The sequence below is a fragment of the Coturnix japonica genome, chromosome 11 (assembly GCF_054131305.1).
Source record: "Coturnix japonica strain WE chromosome 11, WE-NBRP24, whole genome shotgun sequence".
NCBI lineage: Eukaryota > Metazoa > Chordata > Aves > Galliformes > Phasianidae > Coturnix > Coturnix japonica.
This window is the reverse complement of record NC_140673.1, coordinates 4840467-4862439: the sequence shown is the minus strand read 5'-3', so window position 1 is coordinate 4862439 and position 21973 is coordinate 4840467. Positions and strand designations below refer to the sequence as shown.

The window sequence follows — 21973 nt, the reverse complement described above, 5'->3', positions numbered from 1 at the left end:
TCTCCTGGCTCCTTGCTGTGTTATCAGAGCTCTCAGCCCCGCTGCCCTCCCAGGCTTTGCTGCATGACACTCAGCGGGATTGGAGGTCCCCATGATTTTCTACACTGCAAACTAGTTTTTCCTGTCTTTCTACCAGTCATTCAGTTCTCTCCACTCAATAACCCTAAAAATGACCCATGACATTCTTTTTTCCCCCTCTCTCCAGAATAACGCTGCAATTGGAGAAGCTGGTGTTTTGCAAGACAGCAGACCCCAGCAGCTGTTCCTGCCTGCGAGCATCCCAGATGTGAGCTGCACCTTTCCAAGCACTTCCTTCTGCTCACGGGCACCATGGCATATCACTTCCTAAAGAGAGGGAAGGTCTGGAGGAAGGGAAGGACCTACCTTCAGGTACACGGATCATCCCCCTGAGCTCATCACCCCCTGATCTTCCTAATGAGCCACAAGTGGAAGTGCTGAGAGCAAAACCCAGGTCTCACTGCCAAACCATGCCAAGTGGTCACAGCATCTTCCCCACGGCCCCACCAGGGGCTGGCAGGAGCTGCGGCTGTTCCCCATGGGATGTCTGTGCCCATGACCTGGTGAAGGTCAAGCAGGGATCAGTGGCTGCAGTTCAAACCTGGCACCGGGGCTAAAAGGTTGATGCAGTAACTCTGAAAACTGCTAAACAAGAAATAGACTCCTTTACAAGAAAAAAAATAAAGTCCCTGGGAGAAGAGATATTTCAACCCTTTCTTGATTTATGACCTACTATAGGATATTGAGACATTATTTACAATCGATATATGCTCCTGCAGGACTCCCGCCGGAGCCATAGACCCTGCCTGTTAGAGGCAGACCGGTCAGCTCGCGCCTCCAGAGCGCGGCCGTGTCCTGTTGGAGCGAGCGAGGAGCCGCACGCCGCCGTATATCTCTCAGAAAATGGACCTGGTTACACGTGTCTATGGGCAGCTGACAGGGGGATATAGTTTAGGGCTAAGACAGCAGTTCGGTGAGCAGAAATCTGCGTTCTTCAGCCTCGCCAATAATGAAATCTCTCGCACAACACACTGAGAGCTCCGCAGCTTTAAAGGTGCAAAATGGAGTTGTTCCGTCGGCTTGGAATGGAGTCAGGCCAATTTCGAAGCAAGCGCTGGATTTTATTCTGGGATTTTATCTTTAAAGGGGGATTTGCAAACACTTGAAGGAGGGGAGGGGGGAAGTTCATTCAGCGTAAAATTGTGTCCTGGCCGAATTCCAGTTTGGGTAATTACATTCTCTTTCTGTAGTGGCTGCAGGACAAAGGGCCATTCATCACGCTCCAAACTGCTGCAAAGGGCTCCCGTGCTCCTCCACAGAAGGGGCTGAAACTTTTCTCCCCGTGGTTGAGGCCACTCCAGAGAGTAATGGAGCTTGGCAGGGTTTTAGGATGCTTTTGGGTGAGATGTGGGGGCAAGCGCGCCGTCACGCGCCGCTCGGCCTGCAGCAAATCTGGGTAAGTAGGGCGCTCAGAAATAGGCTTGTGCTCGCCCCGAGGACACGCTTTGCTTTGCAAAATGCCTCCCGAGCTCCATGGGCACTCGAGGGAGCTGGATTCCCTCTCTGCCAGTCTGCCCTTTGGAAATGCCTCCGGGCTGGAGGTTGGGAGCTGAGTTGCAAGGACTTGGGGCTCGTTTGGAAGCAGAGCAGGTCCTCTGTCCTCCTCTCCCTTTATCTCCCTGGTAGAGTCCAGCTTGGTGAGGCCCAGCGGCCATGGGGAGGCTGTGCCCTGTGGGGCAGGAGCGTGTCCATGGGCTGTGTGCCTCGAGAGTGTCCCTTTGAAGCAATTTGTAGACTGTTATCCTGTATCATTAACCTAATTAGTGTAATTGCCGCCATTTATGTAATGAGTATAAATACTGGAGGAATCCCATAATTAGAAGATGTAATTAGGTAATTAATAGATGACATGGTAACAAAAATCCAGGGGAAACTTTGCAAGGTGGACAGCACGTGCGTGCACACGGCTGCTCAGGCATACCAGGTCCTTCTGCAGGCGTGCTATGGGGCTGGAGTCCTCCGCATGGCTCTGGACACATCAAGGGCCCTCCAGGAGCCAGGATAAGGCTCTTGTACACCTCCACCAGCCCTGCAGAGAGCCAGTTTTGCTCAGGAAAAAGGGCAGACTAGCAGGCATTGCCTTGACATCCTTTGCTTTTCAGATCTGTGGGAAAGTGAGATGAAGCAAAGAGTTCTGCGACTGGCTGAGGAAGTTTCTGCTGTGCATGGAGAGCACTTTTTGGACAAAGAGGTTCCTGAACCTTGAGTGTTTTAGCTGGACCCTTGCTTGGTGTTGAAACACTGACTGTTCCCTGCTGTTCTTTGTCTCTTGCCCCTGTTTGCACTTCCAGGGTGTTTGCAGACAGAGATGCACATGAAGAAAATACCTTAAGAAAAAGTTTCCATGTTGTTGATGAGGATGGTTGGATTTCAGTTTGCACCTGCTAGGAGTCATTCCCCTCTGGCCTCCCACCTCCCTGTAGGAGCATCTGCCTTCCAAGAGCAGTGCTCTATCATAATCCATTGCCACAAGAGGTGACTCCAGGGTCTGCAATACTGCAAGAGGGTCCCCAGGAACCAGAGGGCAACCTGTGCAGGTGTCGGGCGGCCAGAGGCTGCCGAGTCCCCAGGACCAGCAGCTAGAGGGAGATATGACCTCACGCTCAGGGCCAGCCTCCTCCTGCTGCCGATGCCTGTCGGAATGCCAAAGAAAATCCACTCGCTTTCCAATGTTTAGGGTCCACGTAATGAATGGCCGTAATGCAGGCTTCATTACGTGGAATAAGTAATTCTCGAGATGAAAGACTTTGAAAATGGCTCTTGTTGGAGTTTCTGCCAAAGCGTTTCTTAGTCCCTGTCTCCATGGGGAAGTTTTATCAGGTGTATCATGATCAGTATGCAGGGGTCCAGTTACACCAGGAAGACTCTGTCTAGACGCTTTAATTCCAGCACAAAAAGGGCTTTCCCTTTCCCCCCACCCACTCAGCTTAAATTCATTTGCAGCCTTCACAACATTGGTGCTGCTTGATCAGTGTCAGAATCTCCCAGAGCAGGGTACCACGTTTTGATGTTTGAATCCCCTCCCAAACACTGCTCTGCTCCCATCACTGCCCTGGCTCAGAAGGTGGAGGTGACACAGAGCTCAGCAGAGAGCTCTCAGTCCCAGAGTTTTATTCTGAGGCCCCCCAGGTTCTTGCCTGAGTCCTGCCAGGTATCATCTCCTATATCTCTTCATTTCCAGATGTGCCTTCCTTTGCTGATTTCTCTTGCAACTCATCTTTTTCCCTCTGCAATCCTGATGCTAAGTGTGAATACCCTTTTCCTCTTAAGGCTCAAAGCCTTGCTCGAAGGGTTGTTCCACCTGCCTGTCTAATTAAAGGAGAAAATCTGAAATCTCCTCCCTGTTCGAGTCTTCAGTCATGTTGTGCATGTCAATAGCGTCCTACTTCTGCCCTAGTTTTTGTGCATTTTTCCTGTGAATTTCAATATCCAGGATCAGTATGAATTTATTTTCTTTGCCAAAACGACAGATAAATGAGTGTCAGAAGAAAGCCCATGAGCAGGTAGTTGCTTGGGTACAAGGAGCAGCCCAGTTTGACCAGTTTGGAGCAGCCATAGAGCTATAGCTGATGCTGGAGGAGGGAGTGAGGCTTCAGCTGGTAGCAGTTAATTATGTTCCTCAGCAAGCTTTGTCCTGCTGCAAAGCAAAATGGATCCAAGGACGTCGCACAGTTCATGTTAGGCGAGAAGATCACAGTGTTACACATATTTTTTCCTCCTAACTATCTGTCTACATGCTTATTGCAAGTCAGGTTGCCAGGAGTGTAACTGAATAATTACCCTGTGCTGCCTGATGGTAACCTTTGCAAGAAAGTGTTTAGATCAAGGAACCGTGTGAACTACTCATTAATATCTTATAGGTCAGAGTTAAGGATGTTGCATTGTGATGAAATATGTATTTCTCCTTATTTCTTAGGAAAATGGGCTCCTGAGACAGAGGAAGATTCATGGCGATCTTAATTAGTTATTTCCTAGCTTTCAAAATGTTTGGGTTTCGGCGATGATATGATAGATAATTAACTTGTTGCCACACGGTGACTTTCAAAATTGAATGTTTGTTCTCCATAATCTTTAATCTCAATATGCATCGCATGTGTGCCATAGTATGTACTCGCAGGTACAGAGAGAGAAATCCCTGCGCTGTTCCCATCATGGCACGATGCTCACACCTTAGATGTTGAGCCCAGAGTGTAGCAACACCTGAGAGGTGGGGTGTCATGATATTTTCTGCTGAACTAGTAAGGTCTGAATGAAGGGAAGCCATATCCCTCAGCGCTGCATCCCTCAGGGACAGCAGGGATCTGGAGAGCAGCTGCTGGGAAGGCAGAGGGGAGGACAGCACTGACCCCAAATGGAGGTGGGCCTTGTGCCTTGTAGTGCCTTGTTGTTGCAGGGAGCACGGTATCATTTTTTGTTGTTATTGCTGTTGTTGTTATCTTGAGGGTTTTTCATCAAAGCTTTATAAATAACAGACAAAACCCCTCAGGGAAAACCCTCCCAACTGGCCGCCTGTTGCAGATCCTCCAGGAAATGGGAGGCTGAGGGAAGGAAGGCTAAATTTGGTGGCTCTTATTTTTAACAAGGGCTATTTCAATCCATTTAAACCCACGCAAAAGAATGCAGAGCCATGGGAAACTTTTGCTGGTGCCAGAGGAGCCTGGTAAGGTCTGCAATGTAGCCAAGGGCATCACGGGGCTGAGGAGCTGGGAGGTGGAGTGAGGTGCTCAAGGCTTTGCACAAGCAGAGGCTTTCCTCAAGCAAAGCCAAGAAATGAGCTTGCATCCCTCAAATTCTAGGCTTGAAAGCTGCTTTTATTTTGCTTTTGCAAAAGGTCTCAGCAGGAGGAGGCACGGTGGCATGTTCCAGGTCACCTTGTCATGGTCCTTGTCACAGGTTGGCTGCTTGGGCTTCATTTCTGAGGCTGGGGGCTGTGAGTCTGAGGACCACAGGGCCTCCATTTCAGAGGCTCATTGGCTGCTGAGCGGTGCACAGGCCTCAGGAGCTGCTGCTCTTTTGCATTGCTCCTCTGTGTGTGGGAAAGGATTTCAAGAAACTATTGACCAAATGAAACCTCCGTAATGCTTCTAAATACTCAAACACATTAGACATGCCTGCCCAGCTCAGAGATAAATTAGAGCTATTATCACTAGAGCCCAGACAAACAAACGGAGGGCTCTCTCCAAACAAGCCATTCACTCAAGAGACTGGATTTACAAGGGTCAGGGAAGCAGCGTGAGCTGTAGGCACCTGCTTTCTTCTGAAACCTCTTTAAATTGGCCATATTGACTGGGGCAGAGGGAAGGGAAGGAGCACTGCTCTGCCCTTTGGGGTGTGAAGATCCCATCCGTGAACAGCACCGTGATGTACTGCTGGCATTCTGCTCTCTGTCTGCAATTAAAAGCTGCAAATCCAACCCTAATCCATTTTGCTTTTCTCCCAGATGTGGTCGGGTTTGAAAACATCAGGGATGCCGAGGCTGTTTGCTCTGCTCTGCTCTTGGGTTTTTGCTTCTGCTCCTATGGAGGGGTGGGAGCTGCGCTGGTGGTAAGGTGGCGATGGGAGAGGTCAGATCAAATCAGCATCTTGGGCATCACTGAGACTGCCTGAAAGGGTAAACAGAAGCTGCAGTGTGTATTTTGGGCTTGGTTTCATGTGGAGGAGGGAGGAAGGAGCAGACACAAAGAATAAAAGGAAGGAAAGAGAGCATTTTTCTGCTGCCTCGATGCAGGGAATCTGGTAGCATAGCTAGCCACAGTGGCTGTAGGACTCAGCCCCCAACGTGTCTGGGTGCGTGCAAATGGGCCGCACTCAGTCCCAAACCCAGCACTGGTGCAACCAGAGGGAGCTGTGGGCTCAGCAGCACCGCAGCCCCCACCATGCACTGAGCATCACATTGTGGCTGTGATGGAGAGCACTGTTCTCCTTGGAGGGATACTCTTGAAGCCAAAGGCTTGGTCCTGAACCTGCATCTCTTCTTGAAAGACACCCAGTCTCAGTGTGCGACCTCTGACCATTTCCCTTGGTAACCGGACCTGCTGATTAACTACCCTCGCAGCTCAAAACTGTCTTTTATTTCCCATTCAAGGTTCCCTCTCTCAGTGTTGTCAGCTCCTGCTGTTTATTTTGGGTCGTGCTGCTTACTGTGCCTTTTACCTGCGAGCCTAACGATCATGCCAGTCTCAGCTATTTTCACTCTGTGGGTATCTGGGCTCAAGTCACGACGAAGATTTCCTCTGACTGCTGAGCAGACAGAGCCCTTTCAGCCTTTTGCAGGGTTGAGCACAGGCGAAGCAGGAGCTGCGCTTACCACTGCCTGGAGCATCTCCCAGCGCATGGGATTTTATTTAAAGTCCCAGCCTCTGGACTCGCACCATCACAAGGACTTGATTTTGCAGAGGCATCAAAGCATCACTCAAAAGGCAAACAAAAATCCTCATATTCGGAGGGATTCTTGCCATTGAGTAAGGAATTTTGTGATGTTTCGGTTGATTGGGAGTAAAAGGGGCGAGGGTGCTGGCTTAGTGACTAGTTAATGAAGCTCCCAGCCCACTCGGGACATCATGGGGATCAGGGGGTCCCTGCTTGCACATATGTAGGGGTCCTGCAGGATCCAAAATTCCTATGGCTCTTTCATTTGCACATCTCCCTCTGCTGGGCTAATGCATTCTGGGAACCGCAGGGTTTAGGCTTTACTCATCTTCCACTGCTTTGGTCACCTCCACGTTTGCTGGTGGTGGTAGATGGTGGCCACCACTACATGGCCAGGATGTTCCCAGAGCTGGAAGTGGTGACTGCACAGGCTTCATGCGACAGAAAAGCTGCAAACAGAAAAACTTGGGAGGGAAATGGTAGTAAGGGCTTGGAATGAGTGGAAAAGGATCTGCTGTGGACTGGTCTGGAGGACAGGGGTTGGGGACTGCAGTGCTGGCACATCTGCGACAACTAACAGGTGAAATGAACCAAGAGTGTTTTGAATTGGCACAGCAAGACACCTTTAAAAACAATGAAACAAAGTGTTCCATCTTTCTTCTTCCCTCTCCTTGCATTTCTTTCCAGGAAAAAGAAACAAACAAAAAGACCTACTGGTGAAGCTGGATTTTGAGTAGCAACAGCCTTGGCTGCTGGCCCAAAGAGCTGAATCCCCTGATACCAGGGTGCTGAGGGTCAGGAGAGGCTGGGGGCTCCAAGGCTTTGGAAATGATTTTCCTTCTGTCATAGGAGGGATAATTTTGTGCTTAATGCCAGCAAGTTAATGAACTAGAAGACAAAGGATGAAATGAAATGCATCTTGGAGGAGCGACTGAGAGCCATTCACGTGCTTTCTCTGCAAAATGGGTACCTTCCCCCTATACTGTACCTGTCATTGCCTACCTATCCAGCCCTTAGAAAAACATCCTGATCTTGTGCAGGGAGCAATACCAGTGCCAGTTACCTGCACCCGGAGACCCCATGGGTTTGGAGCTGAGCTCAGGTTTCTGCTCAGCTCAGTGTCTGACGCAGCAATGGCCTGAGCTGCTGAAGTGTGGGCATGGGCTGCAGCTCCATCTGCATGTACTGCACTTCTCGGGTTGGGAGAAGCTTCCTTGGCAAACTGGGAAGGAATCCAGCTGGGGAGCCAGTGTGATAGGAGCTGACAAGGCTGGAGATTTGATTTCTGACTGTGCGTGCCTATGTGTTTCTTGTGAAAGAAGAGGAAGGAGAGAAAGCCAGGCATACTTTGAATCCTGCAATCATTAAAACCAATTCCACTTTTCCTGCCCCTGCCCACCTCCTGATATGTGTGTGAAACAATCTTTACAGCTACACAGCCATCAGATGGTATCGACCCGGCAGTGGAAATTGCTATTGACTGCTGCTGGTGCTGCTCTCTGCACTTCCGTGGCTTTTAAAGCGACACTATCCAGGTGATTTCATTTTGCCTGTGATAAAGCCTGGGAAGCCGAGCCTGAAACAGGCCAGAATGGGGATGTGTGTGATGTGTGTGAGCAACAGAACGCTGCTCACTGCTGCACGGACAGGGGAAAGGTGTTAGAGCCAGTGGGGAGAAACGCTGACTCCAGAAACACTTGCCTAAAGGGGAGGGTCAGGAGTGTGCTTCTGTCTTTACTCCAGCAGGAACGGATTCCTGCACCCTGCTGCAGATTCTCCCTTTCAGCTCCACTGCTTAAAAATCTGCTGCAATTCCAGCATCGAAACAAGACCAGCCCTCCGCCCCTATGAAGGATCCAACCAGTCCTAGAGAGACTGAGAGACTGGATGCATTGATTTCTTGTTTTAAGGGACCCCTCTGATTCTGCATTATGAATTCTCTCTCATCTGCGTTAGTTTACAAAGGAAAAAGCAGGCCATAATAGTGTTTGCCTTTTAGCGCCAGTGGTTTGTGCAGCCTAAAGAAGTCCTTTCATCATGAAGCATGAGAACAGTGCTGCAGCTCAGAGCTGTAAAAATGTGCATTTTGCTTCCTCTGAGGCAATTTAATTGATGGCATTTGGTTAATCCAGCATTTGGGGTTGGAGCTAATTGTGGTGGTGAGGGGAGGTGATAGAAGAACAGTGTAAAAGCTAAGGTTGGAGTCTGATTCCAGCTCCACAGAGTAGATGTGGTGGATACCCATTGCATTTCAGTGCTTGGTGGATTTGAGCACACTGCAAAAGATGCAAACACATTTTATTCTGCGGGCTTTGCTCTCTCTGAGAGGTAACCACAGCTTGTCCTTTCTGGCCTCCCTTTGGGACAACTGTGTCTGTTCCTAGGGAGGGCAGTGCACTCCCCCAGCTCCCTGCCAGCCCCCTTCCAATGTCCCACACTAACAAGGTGCCACTGGACTGCGGATGTGCCTTTATCAAACAAGCAGCCTTGAAGAGTTTTTCTTTCTTCCAGGCTCAACCTGCCTAAGTCTTTCTGGGGGGAGATACGATATGCGATTTGACAGCAGTTCTAGGTGAGATTTTTTCCTCCTGGGAAAGCGTGGTAAGAAATTAAGCTTTGTGGGTTTTCTGCCCAGTCGACCAGGAAAAGTGAAAGTCCTTGGTGAACCTGGGTTGGGTTCTGGAGGCAGGAGAGCTGCTGCTGTGATTTGTGGTTATAATCTCCTTCCTCAGAAGTGAGAAGCAAGCAGCTTTGACACCTCTGTATGACCTGGGAGCTACAGGGAAGCAGCAGTGACATGTTCTGGGAAGACAAGGTCGTCAGCAGGGGTGGTGTGAGCATCTTTGGTCTGGCTGACTGTACAGGAATCCAAAGAACAAGGAGGAATTCATGAGAATTAAAGGGAAATCTTTGGTTTGGCTTGCTATTTCTAACGTGGCGCTTCCCAGAGTGGTGTGCTATACAGCAAGGTTACTGGGAAAGCAAAAGCAGCAGTGAAAATGGATGTCCGGTCGTGAAACCTATCTATCTGTCCTGCAACCTTCAGGGCCTGCCAAGGGACATGTTCCATGGGCTGTGAAGAACCAATATGGGACATGACCATATATCAGTGATTATATCGATCACTGTCTCAGACCCGCTCAGTCAAGGGCACCGGCACCTTTGCAAGGGAAGTTTTGCTCCTGCTCTGGGAGACAGGGGAGTGCACTGAATTTCTGGCAGTGGCTGCGTGAGAGGGGAAATGACCCTGTTTTAGGGAATGCTGTGCCCGTGCTCCAAACAATTAGTAGAATGGAGTTGAGTAAAGTACAGGAGGGACCGGGCTGATAATAAGCAAAGTGCTGAAATATGGGAAGTTGGGGAAGAAGCCAAATGAAAATGAAATGAAAGGCTAAGGTCCAATTTCGGCAGCTGCATAGAAAGAATGGGACAGCTGATAATAGGAAAGCCTGCAGGAACACTGGGTCAAAAACACCGCTGGAGGAAGCCATGGGAAAGCCAAGGGGATGATTTTATCGGGAAGCAAGATGGCAAATTAGAGTTGTTGATGACTGACAGCCACAGAGACCCAAGTGTCACACCGTGACCTCTCTGCTCACTGCTCCGTGCTGATGGCCAACCCAAGGCGTGTTGGGTAGGTGGGCTCTAGCTTGGAGAGCAGCAAGTGTCCCCTTGGCTGGACGTCTTTGCACAAGAGGGGCAATTCCTATGGGATTACCTTGGAGTGATGAGCAGCAGCTCTTGCCTTGTTCACAAAGGTGAAGCCCTTCCTGCCCCTTCATTTTCCCATCTGTAAATGAAGGCCAGGGCCGTGCCTGTTTTGCCAAGTATCTGGAAAAAGGCTTGCTATGAAAACGAGCCCATAGTGCCCATGGTGAAGAGGAGCTCTTGTTTAAAGGCCTGGCTTGTGAGGTCTCATGGAGAAGCTTTGGAGTACAGTCATGTGCTTGTCCCTCTAATGTGGCTTTCTCTTTTAAAAAGTACCATGCAGAATGTGAGGTGCACTCGATAAGAGTGAATTTAAGGGCTATTTCCTATCCTTTGGGGGACATCGGTATTGGCTGAAAGAGGGAAAAAGGCCGTTGTTGTCGAGTCTGGAATAGGCCTGCTTTTACTGGAGGAATCAAAGTGCTTTTGCTGATATTTCCTCTGATAGTTTTTACCTGACTTGTTTTCAAAACGCACGTTGAAATTTTTCAGTCCTAGGAAACCGTATTTCCTCGCTGACATTTAGGTTGGAGATCTGGAATGGCATCCAAAACAACTTGGCCAATGGCTGGCTACAATGTCAGAGCCCCAGAAATAAGGCCATTCCGCAGGGTAAGTCACCTGCTCATTTCTGGGAGGGCAGAGAATATGTTTCAGACAGTGCCATTTGCTTTTCAGTCACAGGCACTTTTGTGGCTGGGGGTGGGGGGGAGCATTGCAGCAGCCTCTAAGCAAAAGCACGTGATCACAATTAAGGGATGTGTTGCGCTGTATCAGAAGGTAGCATTTCAAGCAGGGAAAAGACTGAATATTGGCTATAACTCATTGTAATTATACCATCTATTTCAAACATGTAAGTATGTTTGGTAGCACTTAACATGTTTATGTCAGCTATTGGGAAAAGCAGTTTTCCTTTTTGGTGAAGTTCTGACGATAAGAGTTTTGTTACTTGCATTTGAATAAGCAACAAGCAGCGAGTTCAGGCACAGTTTTATGAGGACAGAGGTTGATGAGTGGTTGTAGCGTGCAAAGGTTGTTTGTAGTAATATTGTGAGGAGGAGATGGTAATGGACAATGAAAAATAGGTGTATTTTAACAGAACACACCATTAGGATGTTGAAGTTGGTGTGATGCGGAGGACTGGATGCGAGTGAGGCTGGGGATCCACTTCTGACTCTCCTGGTCCCGGATGAACACCAGCAAATCCCATTCTTTAACTGGGAAGAGCCATATTGAGCTCCTTTGGAAAAGGTCTTGCGGTCTGTAGATCAAGATGACTCCAAAAACTCAAGCACTTTGCTGAGGTCTAATGTGTAAACCAAGCAAAAAGCTTGAACGCTGATTTAGCCTGGCATAGTGAGTGAAGTCGTGTCTCTGCTAAAGTGGATGAGAAAAGTCCCTTAGCTTCTGGGGACCGGGATCCTTCGCCAGGGGAAATTATTCTGAGCCTATTTCCTTTCCCTTTGACATTTTCTGTCTTATCAAAAGCCAGATGAGTAAGGGAGAAGGATAATGACTGAACTGACAAATAAACAATCAGTTCAAAGAGGGGGGAAAAAAAGCAACACAACACTTCCAAGTAAATTTAAGAATCTTCTCTCAGAACCCGCTCGGAATTTCAGCCCTGCCACGTTTAACCCAAGAGAGACCATCCACCCAAAGCTCACTGTGCTACCAGGGCTGTGGTGTGGCCTTGAAGAATAGAGAAGGGTGTCAGTATGGAGGTGTCTATGTTTTCAGACCCCAAAGCAAAAGAGCCCATGGAACTCAGGCTTTCCTCACTGAAAGAGCAATATTTAAGGAGCCACGGGGCAGGAGAGGAGTTTTCATCCCATCGTGATGCGGGTGTTGGGGATGCTGACGGGGACAGCGCTCTTGGCCTCAATTTCCCAGGGCTTCTCTTTGCCGTGGGAACGATGCATTAACAACAGCTTGCTTTTTCATTTAATAAGTAATAGGAATTACGTCACGACGGAGCCGAGATTTTAAACAAGAGGCTCCCATAAACATTTTCTTGAGGAATCTGTGATAAACCAAAGGCAGCCATAGACCTACTCGCAGGGAGACGAGCCGGCAGGCTTGGAGCCTGTCCATCTGCTTCAGCATCGCAACAAAACCACTTTGCAATAACCGCAGAGGAAAGGAAGCGATGCAGCTCGGCGTATCCACTTATACTATGTGTGGTGGAAATGTTTATTCTTTATTTCAGAAAGATTTAGTGGGTGTAGAGATAATAGAGAATAGCGCCTGCTGGTGTGCTGGGGAAGGAGGGGTGATGGTGTTTGGGCTTTAAGGGAGCCCGGTGTCAGCTCCCAAGGGGAATATTTTCAGTAATGCCTATTGCAATCTCATGCACTTGGAAGTGGAAGGAGACAGAAGAATGAAATGTGCTTTTCGGGAGAGGTGTTGCAAAGGCCCCAGGATTAGTTATCTCTGACAGGAAGGATTTTACAGACTCCGGTAGATGGCAAAGTGTCCTGGCCATGCCTGACTGCTCCTCCAAGGCTCCGTGCCGGGTGCCTGCCTTGGAGCAGCCCCTTTGGAACTAGACTAGACTTGGTGTGCGAGTGAGGGGGATGACTAAGTGTCTGAAAGGTTGGGCCTTTGGAGAGGAGTCCCTTGGCTCTTTCTTCCTTGGATGAAGTTCCATTTCCTGCGCAGCCATGGAGATACTGAATATTTTCTCCTCGTTTTTGGCCTTTTCAACAACAACAACAACAAAAGACATAGATACATCGTGGGTGAAAAGCTGATGAAAAACATTGGCAAGCCAAGAAACAAAAAGGACGTGTCGAGTGAAACGCTTTGCAGCGACAAACATCAAAACATCTCGCTTTGCCTTCAACCGCTTCACAACAGCCGAGCGGCTCGAGAGGAAATTTCCAAGTGGAAAGCCGTGTTTTGCTTCAAATATTGGAAAGCGTTTCATTAGAAAGGAAGGGCAGAAGCAAAACAGTTGCCTTGTTGTTATTATTTTTATCTTTCCCATAAGCTGGATGGCTCCATCCCCGACCTCAGCTGAGGTCAGGGTCTGGGGCTGGGCCTTCCCTTGTGCTGTGAGAACAGCTGAGACCACCAGACCTCCATGGAAGCCACCTCCACGGCTCCCTGGTCTGGTGTATGGCACTGCACCAGGCCTGATGATCTCAGAGATCTTTTCCAACCTTAACAGGAGGCATGGGGGGCACGGATTCACTGCACGGGAAGGCCCCACCGGTGGGACCTCGTGGGTCGGTGGAGGAGATAAAGCACAGCGAGGAGATGAGGATGGCTGAGGTGAGAAGGAAGGAGCTGCTTGAGGCATGGAGTGGGGGGACCAGGGGAGAGCCGGGGGTGACGGCGGGGCCGAGCTGCTGCGAGCCGGGGCCGTTGATGCCCGAGGCCAAGGAAGGATCCCGGCCTGCGGTACCGCACCGCGGCGCTGCTCGTTCCCACCCGCCCCAGGCCGAGGCCGCTTTAAGGCGCGGGCGGGGCGCGGCCCCCGGCCCACCTCTGAACCCGGAGATTGACGGGCGGCCGCCGGGAGGGCGGTGCGGCCCGTGTGGGCCGGCCTTCCCTCCGCCGCCGCCAATGGGGCCGGGGGGGCGGAGAGCCGCCGCTGCCCCTTCCTCCCTCCTCCTCGCCAACCCCCCCCCCGCCTCCGTCCCTCCTCCTCGGGCTCCTCCGTGCCACTTTGAGGAGTCCGGAGCCGAACAAAAGCGGGAGGCGAGGGCCGGGGTGAGGGGTGGGGGGGGGAGCGCCGCGTGCAGGCCCGGCCGGAGGGGAAGGCGCCGCTGCCGGGCGCGGAGCCGAGCGCGGAGGGTGGGGGAAAGTTTGGAGCCCACCCCCGCCGCGCTCCCGCCGAGCTCCGGCCCCGCGGCGCTGCCATCGCTGGGGCCGCCCCGCTCCGCTCGGCGCTGCGCTCCGCCCCGCGGCGCCCGCTGCCCGCCGGCCCTGCCCGCCCTGCCCGCCCCGCCCGCCCCCCGCCGCCGCCTCCCGGGCCGCGCCGCTGCCCTGCTTTCGGAGTCGCCGCCGTTTCCCCTCCCTTCCCCGGAACCCCCCCCTCCCTCCTCCCTCCCTCCCTCTTTCCATCCCTCCTCCTCCTCCTCCAGCAACCAAAGGGATTTTTTTTTCCCCTTTCTTTTCTCTCTCTCTCTCTCTCTTTTTTTTTTTTTCCTTTTTTTTTTTTTTTTTTTTTTTCCCCCTCTCTGTCTCTGTGTGTGTGTGTGCGCGTTTTTTTTCCCTCCTCCTCCTCCTTTTCCTCTCCACCGCCGAGCTGGAAGGCAGCGTGAAGGATAAATAATAATAATAAGAATAAAAAAGCCAAGAGGAGGAAGAGGCTGCGGGGAGGAGGAGGGGGGGGAAGGAAAGAAGAAGAAGAAAGCGAGCAAGAAAAGAAAGCGCGGAGCCAGGCGGGCAGCCCAGCCGCCGCGGCCGGCAGCCAGCAGGGAGGCGGCGGAGCGGGAGCCGGCGGCCGGAGATGGACGAGCAGCCGCGGCTGATGCACACGCACAGCGGGGTGGGGATGCCGGGCCACCCGGGCCTGTCCCAGCACATGCAGGATGGACCAGGCGGGGCGGAGGGGGAGGCAGGCAGGAAGCAGGACATCGGAGACATCTTACAGCAGATCATGACCATCACGGACCAGAGTTTGGACGAGGCGCAGGCCAGGTGAGCGGAGGGCGGGCGCGGGGAACTTTACCGGGGGGAGGCGGCGGGGGGGAGAGCAGCCCGGCTCGCAGCCCTTTGTGCGGCTTTGTTGTGCGGCGGGAGGGCGGCTTCCCCGCTCCCCTCGGCTCGGGCTGCTGCTTCCCATCCTCGTTTCCATCGGGGTGGGCGTTAGGAAATAATTTTTCCTCCTTTTCTTGTAACTTTGGGGCAGTTCCTCGCAGCCCGCTCGCTCCCGCAGCGCGGTGCCGCTGCCCGGCGGGGCCCAGCGCCGGCTTGGCGAGGCCGTGCTTCTCTGCTGGCAGGGTGAGCGCACCGCCTGCCTTTCTGCCTTTAATTTCCTTACCCTATTCTTATTTCCCTCCCCATAAACCCCAGAGTATTCTTAAAGAAGGAGGGAAAGGAAAGGCTGTAGGGTATGGGGTGCGAGCGAAAGTTGGGGAGAGAAGAAAACACCATCCAACTTAAAGGCAGGGTTTGAGGGGTAAATAATGGGAATTAAAGAGTCGGTCGGCCTTGTTGGGGTGCACTCAGAGTTCACCCAGCGTGAGGCCGAGGGGTGCAGTGCCACAACATCCCCTGCTGCTGGGAGAAGGCATGGAAGCACAGCACAACTTCGGGATAGCTTGCATGGGGAGCGCAGCCCTCACCCCACTGCTGGTGGTGCTCCTGGGAGCAGGAGGACGCAGCACACTTTCTTCCCATCTATAGGGCAGAGAGAGCTCTCTGCTCCTGGAAGTTATGGGAATTAAGAGCATTCAGGGTGCTTCTTCACACTGGTCCAACTCAGCTGCCCAGACCCGAGCAGCCTTAAGAGGTGGTGAGGTTTTGCCTCGCCGGGCAATTCCTGCACCATCTTCATAAGACTTTTTGCTGCCAAACACTCATTATTTAGCAGAGATCTTTGGCTTTGCATTTCCTGCACCCATCCAGCTATCATAGGGGTGTTCTGCTGCTTTTTTACTTCTTGTTGTTTTCCTCCTTAACTTTGGGGCTTGGCCTCTTCCCCGCAGTGTGATTTGCAGCAGGGCCCCACTGGTGCCCCTACGTGATTTGTGCACCCCAGTTCCTGCTCCCATCTGCTAAGGGGCACACCGTGGCTCCGCGAGGTTTATCCACCTTTGGGGATGCTTCGTCGGCCGCATAAATCTCTCCCAACATGTTGTGGGTGGTGGGGGGGAAGTGGTGTGAATGTTTGCCAGATGTTCACATCGGCTTTGCGTGTTGTTTCGGTTGGTAAACAGAAATCCCGTAACCGGCGCCTGCTAAGAGCAGCCCTTCGTACCACACAGCCCTCGGCCGAGCCCTCATAGGGCTGCAGGAGGAACCCACAGCCATCCCGTGTTGTTGCTTTGCAGGCATCCAGCGGGCTGTGAAACCTGTAAAACCACCCTTAAAAGCTCTCCATTGCCCCAAACCTACAGGCGGAGGGCGGCCAGCCCCGCAACGCTGACCTGGAGAAGGGAGCATAGAGCGCATAGAGCGCATAGAGCGCAGTGCGACCGCTTCCCAGCAGCACCAGGCTGTGTTTTGTAAATACTTCCTGCCCCAATTGAAAGGAATTCAACCTTACCACCTGCAACGAAGCTGGGTGCACACAAGGAGTGCGGCACGGGTGCGGAGAGCCGGATTTATTTCTCCATCTGCGCGCGTGCCTGTGGCTGTGCGTGTCGGTGCTCCAAGTTGGGCGCTGAAATTGCCTGGGTTGACAGCTCTCAGCAGAGGATGTTTCAGCACTGGGGGGAGGTGAAGGAGGGGGGGGCTTTTCTTCCCTCTGCTATGCAGGATGAGGATGAAACACATGGCTGGCTTTAGTTTGGAGGTGGGAGACGGAGGTAGCCCGCCGCGGTGCTGCGTGTGTGTGAATGAGAGTTAAACCAAGCCTGGCTTCTGAGCTTCCTGGCTCAGGGAGCTGCTTGCCTCGAGAGCAGCTCAGTAGCAAATGCTGCATTGAAAGCCATTCAAAATTGGCCTTATTTCTTCCCTTTCCACTGGGGAGATGGCTGCTGGCCGCTCCGGTGCTGCACCCCTGAGGTCCTAGCAGGGCTCTACCCCAAGCATCCCCCCACCCTTGGGGCACACCAACAGGGTGCTGTGAGTCTGGGGAAGTTGTGGCTGCACCTCATCCTAACCTCACCCCCTTTTTTTTTTTCCCTTTTTCTCTTCAGGAAACACGCTTTAAACTGCCACAGGATGAAGCCGGCTCTTTTTAATGTCTTGTGTGAAATCAAAGAAAAAACAGGTAGGGAAGCCACGCCGTTGGTTTTGCTTTCTGCTCTTTGAAGGTGTTATTCCACAAAGTTTGTGACCCCCCCCCGCCCCGATCCGTGTGTGTGGGAGTGTTTAAGTGGGGAGAAACAGCTCACTGGTATGCAGTGCTTCTGGCGCTGGACTCGACTGATGTGGTTTGTGTCTGCCGGGGAGAATAGCTTGGTTTAGTTCCTATTGTGGAGCCTCTTCTTATGTATTGTCTTTTTTGGGGGGGGAAGAGGAGGGAAATCGGTGCAGTTTCTCTCTTGCTCTGTTGGTATTTTTATGTTTTTCCCTTCCTTAAAGCATGGCACTGCTTTAAGAAAAATAATTGGCTGCAGAGCATTGCGTGGAGGGGGGGGTGAAATAGTGCAGCGTTCCTGCTGTGCGTGCTAAGGTAAACCTAAAGGTTTCTCACTTTTCCTTTTAATAATTTTGAAGGAAGGGTTAAAATGCTCACGTCTGCCAATCATCCATCCTGGCTGGTGTAAGAGCAAGTTGTCAGCTGCCTTCAGTGAAAGCAATATATTAGATTGTTAGTTACTTTAGGGTACTGTTGTTTTATGACATGGGGTGTTCTCAGGCTTCTAAAGAAGCTAATGACATGAGAGCCTTGGCTCTGCCGTTTCCCACTTTCCAGACCTCCTACCATGTACTAACACACTTATAACACATCCCAGGGGGGCATTTAAATTTTAAAAGCAACAATTAAAAAATAGCAGTCATCAATCAAGGGTGATCTTAAACAACAGATGCTCAGGGAAGGACATTTAGCAACATGCACCACTTATTTATTTATTTGCCGGAATCCCTTTATTTTTTTTCCTTGTTGTTCTTTTTTTTCCTTTATTCAGAGGAGGGGTTGGGGGGTGGAAAAAGGGCAGAGCAGGAAGGTGGTGTGGAGGGCTGACTTGGGCCCCTTTCAGGGCCAACCGAGGGGTGCTCAGCGGGCTCTCAGCTGCCTGCTTTCAGCACGCGGCAAAGTATCCTGCTGCCCCCCCCCTTTTACAACAAGGACTGTAACAGTCAATAATTCATATCTAAACCATATAAGCAAGGGCATGACATGAATGAAAGTGACAATAAATATGATTGCGCTCCGGGTTGATATACATTGATAGTTACACATAAAAAGGGAACAGCTTTCGGAAACCTGAGTCTGGGTCTTACTTTCTTTTTTCCTTAAATATATATGAAACCTCCTAGCGCGAGCAGCTGATTGAAAATACAATTACTTGACTTGTGCAATATATATGAAATGACTAAAGGGGCCTATTGTTAAATGTTGTTTGTGCAGCTTGTAGCCCAGACAAAGCACTACGATGGCATTCAGCTCCAAGCCCTCACCGAGCAGCCCTTCGTTGTGTAGTTTGCACAGTAACACGCGATGGGTTCCATAGGGGAACCTCTGCGGAGTTGGTGCTGTGTGTGAAGTGGTGGAGGCTGTGTGCAAATACATTTTATGGCCGCTGTTTAGGATTTTTGCTGTGTGCCCCCTCTCTGAAACAGGAGCTGTCGGGTTCCTCTCCTTCTTCCCCTTTTATTTTGCTTTAAGCAAAGAAGATGTTTGCTGGCATGTGTGTGGTGCTGCGCTGTTTGGCAAGGTGACGGGTACTGATGCCAGGGTACTCATAAAGTTATGGGGTGGGGATAGGCACGGGGACTGGGCACGTTCATTGCCTTTAGCAGAGTGAAACCTGGTGAGGTGGTGAGCAGAGCCGTGCTGCTGGGGATGACTGATGTCCAGGTTGGGGCCGTCTTACCTTTCTAAAACTGTTTGCTGCTGTTGTGTGTGGGTTAGGTGGATGCACTGCTTGCTGTACGGCAGCCTCTGAAGAGGCTGAATGGAGGTGCCTCTTGGAGCACTGTTTATCTCCCTTTGGATATGGTGAATTTTGCTTTGCAAATTAAAGAAACCTCCTCCCCTTTCCCCCATCTGCATCCCCAAAAGTCACACTTTGTCAGTGAGCAAACGGCCAGATGGTATTTTTCTTTCATTATTGCTCTGCGGGCCCAGCAGTGGCGGGAGGTTTGCCTGCTTTTTCTGGGGCCGAGGGCCCCGCGTTCTCCCCTTGGTTGCAGGGTCTGTGTGTGCAGGCAGTGCCGTGTAAGCTGAGCTGACCTCTCCCTCTGCTCTTCCCCTTTGGGTTCCCTTTCTATGTCATGAGAGCTGCTGCAGGAGATGCCGTTGGTGGGCACTGAGGGGTTTTTGACAGTGCAGCTTCCCCCGGTGCTGTGGTGTGCGATAGCATTCGCTCAGTTGCCCGCTGCCTGATTTAAGTGACTCCAGAGCCTCACGGAGACTTTACCACCGTCTCTCGCAGCGTTATGGATAATATTTCATAGCGCTAACGTTGCCTGAGCAAACCCAAAGTGTCTATAAAGTTTTGCAGAAAAATAGGTTGTCTTTACCGTCCGAAGAGTTCCCTTCCGCGCTCAGCCCTTTCAATGACATTAAAGCACTTATAATCATTCTCTGGTTTCTTTTCTAAAGCCGAGCAGTTGGAAGCCATCAGTTGTGTTTTATCCTCAGGCTCTCTCCTTTGGGTGATGTTTGTTTAGAAGTAGTAAAAGTTGAGAGTGTTGGGGAGCATGCAGGGGAAGAATCGCCGCTTGCATCTCGGAGTCGCCGGCACTCATTTGGTGTGCGTTCACTTGCAGTTGGCTGCTTTGTTATGAGCTGGAGGGGCAGGACTGCCTTCAAATGGCTGGCTGGCTTTTTGGAATAATAATTATGGAAATGGGAGGCATTGTTGTCCGGAATACAATCAATTGCTCCATCGATAGGGTTGAAATTGGAAATTGCATTGTGGATTTATAGAAAGTTTGAAGGCAGGGATGGGCTCTGACTCTCTCTCCTCTCCCCCCCACAATCCCGTGTGGTTTTTTTTTCCCCCCTTTTCTTTAAGCTGTTCTCTGCATGAGCAGAATAGCTAAGCAGAAGGAGCAAACAAGGCGTGCAGACGTGGTGGGGTCCTTGGATGGCAAACTGGAAAATATCTGCTGTCAAAATGCAGCGGCGTCTCTCGGCCGCGAGCCTCCAGCGCCCATCTCACTGCTGGGGACCGACAGAGGCGAGAGCAGGATATGGGGCTGCTTAATCTCATTCCTTCTCCTTAAGAGCTTTTCCTATCGTTTCACTTTCCCTGCTCTTTTGGGTAGGTGAGGGCGTAAGGTGCACGGTGCTTCTGTCAAGGCCTTGACTTCTTCCCGCAGAGCCCCTGCTTGGCTTTTCGCGGCGCAGGGATTAGAGTTGAGCAGAAAAGCGTGCATACAGCCAATGGATGGAATTTACTAAGTGGAATATTTATAGACAGCACTGATTAGCTGTGCAATTGTTGTCGAATAATGGGTTTGTTTCTTTAATTTTAGAACATAATAGCTATATAAGGTGCCTCTCAGCTACCTTTCCCCGCGCATTATCTTCACCAAACTTAACTCAAATCAGATCTTTGGAGGAGGCAGGATTTTTTTTTTTCCCCCCTACTTCTTCATCCTTAACACCCCTTTGTTCTCTCCAGCTCTGTGTTCAATTAACACCCCCATCACAGAACTGTAGCCTTTTTTTTTTTTTTTTATAATGTCTGTTACTGTATTTCACTCCTGACACCTCTCTTATTATCCTTGCCTGCCGTTTCTCTTTAATCTAGCAATTACGTTATGAGGTTTCTTTCTCTTTCTGCCCTCCCAATGGAGGCACTGCATGAGGGGCAGCGTGCTGTGCATGGGGCTGGTGCTCCCGTGGGTCTGAGGGTCCCTATGGAGGGAGAGCAGAATGTTTTTCCCCCTTTCCTTTGGCCCTGCTGAGGGCAAGGCCTGCGTGTGCAGGGAAACCTCTGTGCAGCTCCGGGTAAATTGCTTCCAGAAACCCACTGCCTTGAAGGGAAGGGAATGTGCAAGGGCTGAAAGATAGGGATGTTCTGGAAGGGTTGAAAGATAGGGATGATGGTATGGGAGGGAAATGATGTCTGGGGGATGTTGGCTTGAGGGGGTTAAGCTGCATGGCTGTGAGGGGCCTAGCTGTGGGGATGGAACCCAGTCGCCTTAATGGGAATGCTCCAGTGCAGCCCGGTGACTCACAGGGCAGCAGCAGGCTGCCTCTGTGGGGTGGGACTCCTTTCTTTGGGCTTTCCTCCTCAAACAAGGTGTTGTCCGTCAGGGCCTGTCGAGGATGGGTAGCATCGCAGCAGCGTGCTTGCAGCGAGATTGCTCTTTCTTCCTTTTAATTTTGTATTTTCTCCCTCTCCCCTGGTAGCATGTGGCTGGAGCTCTTTGAACGGAGCGGGCTTAATTAGTTTAATCAAAATTGGCCTCCTGCAATTCACCAGGGCAGGAGGTGGAAGCGGGGGCTGCCAGCAGGCTCCTCAACCCTCCCCTCAGGCAGCACAGCGGGGCCATGGCTGGGCCTTATTGCTCCGTGCTCTTTGGGGAGAGAATTGCCCAAATGTCAGGGCTTTGTTCTGAGATTGGGATGTATTTGGGGTGCCTGGTGTCAGATCAGCTTCCTTGGTTGCAGTGGGTGGGGAGGCCTTTGGGGCTGGCTGCTGAGCACCCTGCTCCAGCTCATTGCAGGCAAGGGGCTGAGCCCCCTGTGCCACACATCTTCCTGTCTTTGGTTTAGGGGCAGATGCTGGAAAAATGCCCACATAAACCACGTCTAATGGATGTGTTAGGGGTCTTCAGCATCCTATGGGTTTCTGTCCACTCCCCCTGTGAGTGCTCTTGGCTTCCAAGTGCTGTGGTTATATCCAGTCTGGGGATGGAGGGTCTGTTATTGGGCTGTGTAGCTCCGAACGAGAAACTCAGAAGATCTTTCAGGCCTAAATTTCTCCAGGGAAAACAGCTCGAGTTCCCTTATTTGAGAGCAGCGAAGGGATTTCCCCCTCTGAGCGTTGACTGTCTGCAAGCAGAGCTTTTTTAA

The 21973-nt window shown here is 51.2% G+C and overlaps 2 protein-coding genes across 13 annotated transcripts in view; both read left to right on the top strand.

The window, feature by feature from the left end:
* The window catches only part of LOC107317292 (uncharacterized), a 47332-nt gene extending 32658 nt beyond the window's left edge, over positions 1-14674 (top strand). Inside the window, exons 5-6 of the mRNA XM_085512027.1 lie at positions 206-13178; positions 13328-14674. Coding sequence (XP_085368153.1) covers positions 13333-14433 — 1101 coding nt within the window. The 5' untranslated portion in view covers positions 206-13178; positions 13328-13332 and the 3' untranslated portion in view covers positions 14434-14674. The remainder of the gene's footprint in view (positions 1-205; positions 13179-13327) is intronic.
* Positions 14297-21973, top strand: part of PBX1 (PBX homeobox 1) — a 101695-nt gene continuing 94018 nt past the window's right edge. For 8 of the 12 annotated variants that reach the window (XM_015869740.3, XM_015869739.3, XM_015869741.3 and 5 more), the window contains exons 1-2: positions 14297-14805; positions 16971-17044. In XM_015869740.3, coding sequence (XP_015725226.2) covers positions 14615-14805; positions 16971-17044 — 265 coding nt within the window. In that variant the 5' untranslated portion in view covers positions 14297-14614. Of the gene's footprint in view, positions 14806-16165; positions 16418-16970; positions 17045-21973 lie in introns of those variants that run through there. The other 4 variants (XM_085512018.1, XM_085512023.1, XM_085512021.1 and 1 more) reach the window with 4 other exon arrangements.